Below are 12,457 nucleotides of genomic sequence, written 5' to 3' on the forward strand. Positions count from 1 at the left end.
TATATATCCAAACTGAGGGAAAGGGGCAGATAAAATCCAGGCTACATATGTTTCCTAGCTAGCAGAACCTTGGAAGTAATAATTACTCAACAAGGGGTATCTACTAGCCACTCAGTAGGACTAAGATACCTAATACCTAAGTTAAATGAAGGTTATATTGTCACCAAGGGGTACCAAGTTAACTCACACGAAATTTGATCGTAAAATTTAACAACAGTATCTTCAGCCTGATGAGTAGCCAGCGGAGTATCCCTTATTGAGTAATTATTATTTCTGAGATTCTGCTAGCAAGGAAACATACATAGCTTGGATTTTATCTGCTCCTTTCCCACAATTTGTATTGTTATTTGTATACACAGCATCCCTAGTTGCTAATCGTGAACTATAGAATAACTTTTTTCAGCTTAATGAATTTTGACATGAGAAAAATTTACAACTCTCTATGCCAATAAACTACCATTGTTCCTGAAAGTTTTCTTTTATACCTTCTACTGACTGCTCGAAGCTTATTAACTTCCTACACCTGGATCATTGGATCTTACATTTAGAATTCATTATATACATATATACACACACACACACAATCTATATAAATATGCCAACATGTAGACACACACAACATTTGTATATATGAAAATATATTCATATTGTTGCTATTATGTTAAACTGTTGTATGTCCAAATTTGACCAAATGCATTTTTTTTTTTTTTTTGCAATATTTAATTTTGCTTGCAATAACCAGTTCTTTTGGTCAAACTATCATATCTTCAGCTGCTTCAGATGAAAGTTGTCAAAGTGTAGTACAATGGTTTAGCATTTTTCAAAAGTGTAATAAGTCCCACATACGACAGTTTTGCAAAAATATTTCTGAAAACATCATACATGCATGGAGTTACAATTTTATGCACCCAACGAAGTCTTAAGCAGAAACTGTTGCTAATGTAAAAAGAAATGGAATGGTGAAACTATTTTTTCATTTTCTGAAAAAGCAACGTTTTGGACTTATGACACTTCTGTATAATAGCAACGATGTGCACTTATGCACATTTACATTTTAATCTAATTATTGATAGGATTAAGTAATCTTATTTGGAGTGGCCTTGTTTTCATTGTTTTATATCCAATAGTATGTGATATATGAATGCTGTACAAAGCACGAGTGGAAGCCATGAGTTTTCTAAGACAGTGAAACACATTGATAAGTTGTGTTGTGGGTGCATGAGAGTGTGTGTGTGAGAGAGGGAGTATAAAAAGAGGTCTTTTGATACACCCAAAGTGGTTGAATCAGTCTATTACTCCTCTAAGCTTCCTACTTCTGTATTTGATATTATCCCATGGAAAACTTCAAGTACTGACACAGTGCCTCATCAGTTTTGATTGAACATGTGTGCGTTTGTAGACAAATCAATAGAGACAAACAGAGACAGATAAATGGAGAAAGACAGACAGAGACAGATCAATAAAAAGGTACTTTAACAGGTAATACTTACAGGTCTGTGATCTTTTTACAGTTATTCAAATTTAATTCTTCTATATTTCTGCACTGCTGTGAGAATTTCCTATAAAATAATAACATAGATACTTAAAATTCATTTCCAATAATATAAACAAAGATGTTTAAGGATCACTGGCAATGAAGATACTGAGCAGATTATCAATTAAACAATACCGCTTTCTTACAGTGCTGAAGATGTGAACACAATTATGTGGCGTTGATGACTTATCTAAAAGCATTAACAGAATTAACTTACAAACTATATAACTGTTACAAAATTTCCTTCTTGTTCTAGACCATAATTTGTGAAATTGGCAAAAGGTTTCCATATTGACAGTGGACACAAAATGAGACTGTGAGACATTCTTGCCTGCGCCTATTCCTGGAACATTATCAATTTCAATGAAATGAAATGATTACAAGCAATCAAAACCAAACTAAGTTAATTGCCAGCCACTTCTCTATATATACTGCACCTTGACAATTGTGTCTACCAAACTTTCTTTACGCAATACATATGAACACATTTAATAGCCTGTGGGAGCTATGAAATGATCATTCAAACTACTAGAAATAACAACCAAATGTCCCTAACTACACATTATCATCTAAAAGAATATACTGGAAAATATAGTCTGATATACAAAAAAATGGGATTATCACAGTTGGAATGGCTTCAAGTATATCCTATCGATCAGTGCCTATGTGAGGTTCAACAATGGCACACTTGTTATTTAGTCATTCAAACTTAGTAAACTATTTAGCAGTTGACAGAAAGGACAGTATTATGATACGCATACGAAAAGTGTTTCAAAATATTTGAGCCCAAAATACTTAATGACATAACAGCAAAACAAGAATACTTGTATTTCATTTTTATTTTTTTATTTTTCAAAAATCATACTATCAACTTCAATACATTTTCATATCAATTACTGGTTACTAAATACCATCTAAATGGAACAATTTGTCCTTCTCAGCCAGCTACTGTTCTGTAGCTAATAGGAGTTCTTCTTTGAAGAACTAACTGTCCATCGAATAGTGTTTTAAATTGGGGGAAACAAGTAAAAATCACAAAGAGCATGTTCTAGAGAACAGGCTGAGAGGGGCAGCACTTCAAAACTACATTCACACCCAAGCTGTGCAAACTGGTGCAGGGTTGTGAGGGAAAGCACTCCACATTCCGACATCATCATCATCATTTAATGTCCACTTTTTCCATGATTGCATAGGTTGGATGGAGTTTATTTGAAGCAAATTTTCTACTATCACATATTCATCCTGTTGCCAACCCTCACCTGTTTCCAAGCAAGGTAAGATTATCCTCATGGCTAGACAAGTTCTTACAGAATATTGGAAATGAATGAGACTGATTGTATGAGTGATGCTCATTTACAATTATCACATGATGTCAAGACAAGGAGGAGACACAAACACACACACACAACAGGCTTCCACAGTTTCTGTCTATCATATCCACTCATAAGGCCTTGGTTAGCTCAGAGCCATAGTAGAAGATACATGCTTGTACCTCTTAATACAATCTCATAGCTACCATAGCAAATCAGCATAATAGGCACCTGTGACAGCATGTATTCAACTGACATTACACCCTTAAAGTCATAAAAGATGATTGTGCATATAGTCTTAACTGCACTTGGTTGATTTTTTAATTTCTTGAGTAGTGGAGAATCTTTGTGCTTCCACTGTTGGTATTGTTCTTTTGTCTTTGGATTGTAATAGTGGATCCACATATCTCCAGCTATTTATCACTGCTCAAACAGATCCAGGCTTTCATTAATAAGCATGGGATTTTTCACAAACACTCTGCTGCCCTTCAGATTTTCAACCAGCATTCTTGGTACCCAACAAGTAGACTCTTCAACATGTTCAAACATTCATGAATGATTTGATCAACTTCTGCCAAACCAGTTCACAGAGTATGATGAATCTTGTATAAAGCCACTCATTGATCCAAAGTCACTCAACAGCAATGATATTTTCCTCAATAGTTCATCTTCAAAAGACCTCCTCTCTTGATGACATACTCAGCAGCCCAACATCTGACCATTCCAAATGAATGATAGTCTTCAATGTACTCATTTTGCATGCAATCATAGATTTCCTGTAGTACAATTCAATAACAGCACAACAATTCCTGATCCCAACTGCTTCAATTTTTTATTGCTTCTGAAATGTAAATCACAATACATATATAAACAAAATATTATAATACAAAAATCAAATTCAGCAATCATTTGAAATTACTATCAAAGAGAACACAGTTAGGCTCAAAAGTTTTGAACACCCCTTGTATTTTATCATCACCATTGCTTTTTAAATCTGATTTTTCCATACTGGCATGGATTGCACAAAATATACTGAAGCAATACTCTTTGGTTGAATGCCCTTCCTGTTGTTAACACTTGCCTGTTTTACAAGTTTTGTCTTTTTTTCTTTTTATTCCACTGACCTTTACACATTGAAACCAGAAGTAATAAAACAAATACAGCAAGAGTGTATTATTTACAGTAAACATAAATATAATTTCACTGTTGCCAGCAGTGTTAATGTGAAGAAACTTGCAAATAAGCATTTTCACATGCACGCACACACAATGATGTACAATGATCTACCAACTGCATTCACAAGGCAGTTCAAAACTACAAGTGGCACTTACCTGAAGTGCTAAGTAGTGGGCATGAGGCCTAAAACCACAATTACAAAGCAAATTTCCTTGTCTCTCTCTCTCTCACACACACACACACAGAGAAGTAGGTTACATGATAAATGAGTCTATTAACCCATGAACATTAATGAATTCACATATCAATACTAGATTTAGGTGGCGGAAATATAAATATAAATCCACTTTTACACTGATACAGATTCAAATAAAATGGTAGAAAAATACCCATGGGATATTCTCCACACATGAAAGATACATTAAATACAAACTCAAGACTCATTAATGTACTCCAATAGTTTACTCCTTAAAACCAATTTGTGTGTGTGCACACACACACACACACACACACAAGCATTTAGATCCTTCACAAATAAACCACTACATAAAGAACTCTACAAGCAATCACTAAAGAGGACATAGATAAACTAACAGATCATGTGACATATATATATATATATAAAACGGGTATAAAGAAATGCGATAAATACATCAGACATTACAACTATTGAAAATGCACCAATGACATCATATAGTGCATTATAGGAATCAAATGAATGCTAACTAGAGAATAGATGGAATGTATTATCAAAAACTTTGTAAATGTATCACACTTATAAACCACAAGCCACCACTAATAATATATTAAATAATGCGCCCTTTTAAAGCCTAGCCAAGCTCATGAGCCCCATTTCCCGGTTTCAATGGCGTATGTGTTCCCCAGCTGGACGGGACACCAGTCCATCGCAGCATTACTCATTTTTGCCAGCTGAGTGGACTGGACCAACATGAAATGAAGTGTTTTGCTCAAGAACACAACGCGTCGTCCAGTCCAGGAATCAAAACCACAATCTTACCATCATGGTGCTGACACCCTAACCACTAAGGCACGCGCCTCCACTAATAAATTACAAAAATACTAAAACTAAAAGTTTCTCATCATTAATAAACCAATACCACAAAAAAAAAAAAAAAAAAAAAAACATGGCCAGTGCACTCTGAAAAGTGGTTAGTGTAAGAAAGGGCATCCAACCATAAAAACAATACCAAAATGAGATATTGGTGGGGGAAAATGGTTCTGATATATCGAAAGCTATAGTGAACCATTCTAGCCATGCCAGCATAGAAAGCAGATATAAATGATAATGATGCTGGTAATGATGATGAAAATGACAACGCTTGTAAGCCAAAAAACACAGTATGAATGGCCAATATGATTTTAAAATTTGATTCCAAATATTAAAGTAGTAAACCAGATGACCTCCACTGTTAAAGTGGCCATAGAGGTCAGACCAAGAAAGTCCTGCTACTGGTGCCATGTGACCCAATACTACCAGGTGGTCGGAGACTAAACTGGCTCCCCCCACCTGGTTTGTCATGTGAGGAGGGTGTTGTGGATACTTTGCAGGACTAAAAACAAGGCACAAAGGACAGTGGAGCTAATTTGTGAGCCAAAGGCCATCCACACAAGTGGTGTCTAGTAAAAACATCATGTAAGTGGGCTAGTAAACTGTACAGCTGGCTTAAGACCATAGCCACAATAACTCCAATGGAAAACATACTATGCGCTTGAGCTGGAGTCAGTGTCCACAAATGATGTGGTGTAGAATGAGAGGTAATTGCCACACAAATATAATACTTCCTGCCAGCTGACCATACAATTGCAACCAAGAATAACCATAATGCACTACATCTCACAAAAGAAAATTAGGTAGGAAAATATTAGTAAACAGCACATCTATCCTATGTAAATTCTCCACAAAATTAAATGATTAATGATGGAAGTAATACTCTTTGCACAACAGGATAAGCATAGCCATCACTCACAACCATGTATGACTTGGAAAGATGTTCCACACTTTCACTTATTTTTTAACATGCCTATGTTGATTGTGAGCCTTTTGACCCTCCTATCCTTGGCTCAATGGAAAAAGAAAAATGTGACAACTGGAAGGACAGAGAGAAGTACCAGCACTACTCGAGAAGCTGAGGAAACTGGAGCTACATTAACCCTTTTGATATCAACCTGCCTGAGACTGCTTTTGGTTCTTTGATATCAACATCCTGTTTTTAAAGTGGTCTAAATTAAAAGCTGTTATCAAAATTTCGTGTTAATTTATGTTCCACACTCCAGTTTGATAATGACAAAGATATTTTACTAAATTCTTCATTAAAAGCTGTTATCAAAATTTTGTGTTAACAACAAAGTTATTCCACTAAATTCTTCATTATCTTTAGAATTAATAGAAATAAAGGCAGAATATTTCAACAGCAATATAGTAACAAAGTAATTAAATGAAGTGCCTTACTCAAGGACACAACACACTACCTAATCCAGAAATCAAACCCATGATCATATGATTGCAAACTATATACTATAATTATTAAAGCTATGTGCTTTCATTACACAACACAAATTCTAAAAATAAGCACAAGAGAGACAACCTACACTTATTACAAATAGAAATAAATATAAAAATTTCCCTGACTGATGATAAATAAAATTAAGAATCTAATCCCAGTGATAATGTCAAAACCAATTTTACTGGCCCTACTGTGAAAACAGAAGAAACACATTCCAAACCAATTCCAATGGATCCATAAAAATATGAACAACACCTTAAAGAGAAGTAAACCTATGACAGATGTGTTTTTAATATATGTGGGTATGAGCATACACACATACACCAATATATTAAATGCTAATAAGAAACAATTATCATCATCATTATCATCATCAATATCTTGATCACTGTTTTAGCCAAGAGCAGCTGTCAAAACTGAAAGAGCATTTCTGGCAGATTGTCACTAACAATGCCCAGTAGCTAGAGCTAATGCTTTCAGGATAGACTAAAAAAAAAGTTAAACACCCAAAGTACTGATCTGACTTTGACTTCATTAAGATTAACTGAAATTCCCATTCATTATCTTTATGAACAAGATCTCATCCCACTGACCTCATTCATCCAATTAGCATTCACCTTGGCAATGGATATTACACATGCGCAACGAAATACTAAGAGGGAAAATGAAAAGAAAAAAAAGCAAAGCTATCTTGTAGATAATCTGGTGAAGAGGAAAAAAAGAAATACATACAAAAAAGCAAGGATAATCTGGTAGTTTTGGTAAGGAGAGATTACCATTGATACATTAATAAGAGCAATATACTATTAATAAATACTGGAAAAAATAAATGATTGTAGGTGGAGACTAGCCTGGTAACCATGTGATCTACTGCAAGAAGTGAATCTGAATCAATATGTAAAATGACTACGCTACTGGTCATTAGACTTAATTGCTTATTAAGTGACCAAAAATCAATAATTGTCCATAACAGTAAGAATTTTTATAAAATTAGAGTTGGTGATAGGGAGAATTCAGTTTCAGCTATTATCACTGCTGTTAATCTCTAATTTTATCAGATGAGCTATGTTATTCTTCTTCCCCTCTTCCCCCCTTTTCCTTTTTTCTTATCTCACACCCTTTCACTTCAAATTAAATTAGGATAGATTAACAGACTGATTAATGTAAAGAGCTAAACTTTAACTATGTTATTTCCAAAAGAACTTTCAGATGTCTGGAGAGATATAGAAGAGTATGTAGGCTAAGGTTAATCTCTGCTGTTGATTATTGCAGTAATGACAAACGAAAGTAGATTTCACACTAGCCATGATGTCAACTCATAAAGAGTATATTAATGCCATATCACTCAAAACATTGATCCAGTGAGAGAAGAAAAGTTTCCTATCATGTACCTGCAAATAAAACTTTATCATTATGTTTGAATTAATTTTTCTCTCTTGTGTTCTGGCAACACAGATATATAATCATTAATTCAATATCCTACTTTTAGTCCAAATTCATAGAGTAATGAAAATGTTTGTATTAGCTACCCACAGATATGAATCATTGTCATGGTCAGTTTAATCTGAAATTCCAATCTGGTGTTCTTGAAATACACACAAATGGTTTTCCTAATGACTTACATTTCATCAGATAATACACATTTTAAAACCCTGACACGACTATAACTTAGTGCATTCAGAATAAGTAACTATTTGTATCAGTATTAATATTTACTTTGCAGACTTAGCCTATCTTTTAGTTGAATCTGCATCTGAAAAGGATTGCTATCTATCAAGGTACAGTGACTAATATCATTCATTTAAAAGATTAAATTTGTGGCAGTATTTTTCAAATAAAATGCCACAGCATTCCAAGAGTACCATTAAGAGTACCTGAGACAACATGAGCAATATAATATTGTCAGTTTAAAACAAAATTAAATTGTAAGAGAGGGAGTTGGCAACAAACTGAAAACCACTTTTCTTTAAAACATAGATACATTATAAAATAATGCTTGTATATCAGCTTCTACAACTTTTCTATTCTTAAGAAAGCACAGGGCTCTGAGACATCCAATTAAGTACTTGACTCTACTTTAGTAGGAAAAAAATTGCTTCTTTGTGAAGACACTGAACTAATTTCTAATTAATCAAAGAAATAAAAAAAAAATAGTGTGTTTAAACATATATCTATTTTGTTCCCTACTATTTAGCAATATGAACTAGTGTATCGCAAAAAGTTTTCCATTACAGAAATGGAAAATGACGAGAATGGTGAAGATAAATACATCCAAAGCTGTGTGGTAAAACTTATTAATTGTATCAAAATTGTATCAAAGAGCAATAAAGTAATAACAGAGAGAGTTAATTAGTAAATTCAAATACTCACATTAAAGCACCATCTGTTATACTCTGACATCCTCTCAGACTCAAAGATTTTAAAAACCCACCACATCGTTTAGAAATATGTTCAACAACTGGACCCTGGAATTAGAATAATGAAACATTTTAAAACACTAATAGATCAATATGTATGTGTAGGTGCAATACAGCCAAATGGTTAAGAAGTTTGCTTCACAACCGTAAGGTCCCAGGTTCAACCCCATTGTGCAGTATATTGGGCAAATGTCATTTACTATATGATAGTCTTGAGCTGACCCATATCTTGGGAGTGAAACTGAGTAGGTGGAAACTGTATAGAAGCTCACTGGGGGTATGGTGTAGTGAACCTTTAATTCAAAAATGTACAGCCTTGTGTTATGGTGATTCCACTTGAGAATTACTTTGAGTACACAGGTCTGTGGAATGCTTGACCAGTTATATGTTAATTCAGGAGCCTGTAATTTAGTTGACCAAACAAATGAATCCTCACAGTTGAAGGGCAGAGCTCCACCATCACCACCACCTCTCCATATGTTTGTAAGCATGTGTTTGTGAATCTACAAACAAGGGGAGGAAAAAACCTTGCAGAAAGTAACCATTTTAAAGTTTTATCAGTTACACACACACTCCAAACACCAAAAAGTATTTTATGCACTGATTTCTTTTACAGCCACCTTCTTATCAATCTGTGTGTGTGTGTGTGAGAGAGATAGAGAGAGAGAGAGAGAGAGAGAGGGGGGGGGAAGAGAGAGAGAGAGAGAGGAAGAGAGAGAGAGAGGAAGAGAGAGAGAGGAAGAGAGAGAGAGAGAGAGAGAGAGTGTGTGTGCGTGTATGTGTCCATGTATGCATACATTCACCACATGCATGCATGAGCACGTGATGAGAAAAAAAATGCTCAGGGGTCCTATCTACTTCTTGATCCCCTGTGAAGAGTGAGTGTGTTTGCTAATTATAATAAAACACAAATTAACAATAAATACAATTAAAAGAGCCACTGAGATTGTCTAAAATGTCTTTTAGAATTTATAACCATTATAAACAACTTCCCTTTGTCTTTCATATTTTAAAACTTTCATGAACATCTTGGACACAGGTATTTTCTCAGTGTACCTTGTCACACTGTTTTCACTAATCATATAAAATAATTATTTCTATTGATTAAAAGTACAATACAATAATACTTGTGATAAGAGTTTTGAGCTAAGGCCTTTCACAAATATCAAAAATACCTTTGCCAAAAGATGTTAGAAAGTGATAATTTGTTTTGTAGTATGTAAGACAATTTCAAAAAAAAGAAATTTTGTCTTATCACATAAAGAAAGAGACTCGGAGAAAAAAGAAACTTAATTTAAAAATTAATAATATAGAAAGTTAAATGTGCTTAGGAGTTAAAAGACATTATGCAGCAAAGGTTACTATTGAAAAAAACGGTAGTAATAACAACAGCTAAATGTATTGAGAGTAAAAGAGTAGCATACTGATGAGACAGTGTAGATAAGAACATCTAAGTAGAATGATTAAGAAAAAAAAAATATCACATACACCTAAGTAACATGAATGTGCATTTGGTTAGGAGAAAACTCCATTGTGAAAAACTGATATTAAACCACTGAAAATACGTAACAGTAATCCTTTTACTACTGACAAAACTAATCAATTCAACATCAAGTATAAGAACGGAAAACATTTGTTCTCATCTACTCATCATCTTCGTTCTTTCCTCCAACTACTTGGGCTGTCATCAGTAATTAGGTTTGTTCTCTCCTTAAATGGTGTCTTGCTTCTCTACATTCATTTGCTGTTTACTTGTATGTATATGCCTGTACAGCTGTATGCTTAAGATGCTCGTATACCAATCATGCATGGAACACCTTAGGCAAATGTCTTCTACAAAAGCCCTGGGCCAACCAAAGTCTTATGAGCTGAGGTGGTAGACAGAAAATGCAACAAGCTTGTGTCATGCATGCCTGTATGCACCTCTTCATTTTGACATCATGTGATAGTTGTAAACAAGTGTCACCATTTTACGAGTGGTGCCATTCATTTCCAATCTTCTGCAAAAATATGTCTGATGTCATAGAGAAATATTACCTAACTTGGAATCAGGTGAGAGTTGATGACAGAAAAGACATCTAATTACAGAAAATCTGCCTCAACAAACTCTGTCTGACCCATGCAATCATGAAAAAAATGGAGGTAATGGTGGTGGTGGTGGTGGTGATGATAGCAGCAGCAGTGGCAGTGCCAGTGGTAGTGATCTATGGAGCCATGGTTTTTTTTTTATATCTCTCACTCTTAGAAACAAGATTCCATGCCATTGATATTGTGAGAAAGACAATATTAGCAGTTTCAGAATGAAAAGAATTGCTATCTTTTCAGTCATATGACCTTATGATGGTCAAACCTCATCAAATCAACAATGGGAAGGAAATTACATGGACCATAATACCATTATATATGAATCTCCTTACTCTTTTACTCTTTTACTTGTTTCAGTCATGTGACTGTGGCCATGCTGGAACACAACCTTTAGTTGAGCAAATCGACTCCAGGACTTATTCTTTGTAAGCCTAGTACTTATTCTATCAGTCTCTTTTACCGAACCGCTAAATTACAGGGACATAAACACACCAGCATCAGTTGCCAAACAATGTTGGGGGGACAAAGACAGACACACAAACATATACACACACACATATATATATACATATACATATATATACGACGGGCTTCTTTCAGTTTCCGTCTACCAAATCCACTCACAAGGCTTTGATCGGCCCGAGGCTATAGTAGAAGACACTTGCCCAAGGTGCCACGCAGTGCGACTGAACACGGAATCATGTGGTTCGTAAGCAAGTTACTTATCACACAGCCAATCCTATGCCTATAATTAGTTAAATATTACCTCAGGTACAGATATTTGCAAAGACTGAGTGACAAAATAATTTTTCTAATTTATCTATTTGTTAATAAGATTATAAAATTGTATTAAAAAAAGACATCCAATCAAAACAAAGTTAATAGTCAAAATTAACTTTATCTATCTATATCTATACTATATATAAAACAGAGATGTGTGTGTAATCGCTTATCACGTGAAAACGGCTTCACTATTTACTTCCATACTTGTGATGCAGGAATAATTTGACCTCGGATAAATCTTAGGCTCTTCATTTGATTTTTTTTATTAAGATAAATAATATTGCTTTATATTTAAGATTCATTTCTTTAAAAATGTTCCTCAATGTCAACTTCCGGTAGCCATAGTTTTTCCTTCACTTTAACTTCAATCGTTACTGTTTGCATTAAAAGTTTACTCACATTTACTGATGTAAGTAATTTCATCATTTACTAACAGAAGTACGGTTTCGTGTTTCCCTGTTGCTGAGGTTTTTTTTTTCTGGTACCTTCGATACTGGCTGTTTGGTTTACTGAGTGACAAATTTCGCTTCAACCTCACTTTAACTTCAATCATTACTGTTCTCAATAAAAGTTTACGTTTTCAATCGCTAACAAGTTCACATTTACTGATGTCAGTAATTTCATCAT

At 34.4% G+C, this 12,457-nt stretch overlaps 1 protein-coding gene across 7 annotated transcripts in view; it reads right to left on the reverse strand.

Moving 5' to 3' along the window:
• The window catches only part of LOC106881021 (F-box/LRR-repeat protein 20), a 413,298-nt gene that overhangs the window by 22,681 nt on the left and 378,160 nt on the right, over nt 1-12,457 (reverse strand). For all 7 annotated transcript variants that reach the window (XM_014931205.2, XM_052966264.1, XM_052966263.1 and 4 more), the window contains 2 exons: nt 8,916-9,010; nt 1,491-1,559 (listed from right to left, as the gene is read on the reverse strand). In XM_014931205.2, coding sequence (XP_014786691.1) covers nt 1,491-1,559; nt 8,916-9,010 — 164 coding nt within the window. The remainder of the gene's footprint in view (nt 1-1,490; nt 1,560-8,915; nt 9,011-12,457) is intronic.

The sequence above is a fragment of the Octopus bimaculoides genome, chromosome 3 (assembly GCF_001194135.2).
Source record: "Octopus bimaculoides isolate UCB-OBI-ISO-001 chromosome 3, ASM119413v2, whole genome shotgun sequence".
Taxonomy (NCBI): domain Eukaryota; kingdom Metazoa; phylum Mollusca; class Cephalopoda; order Octopoda; family Octopodidae; genus Octopus; species Octopus bimaculoides.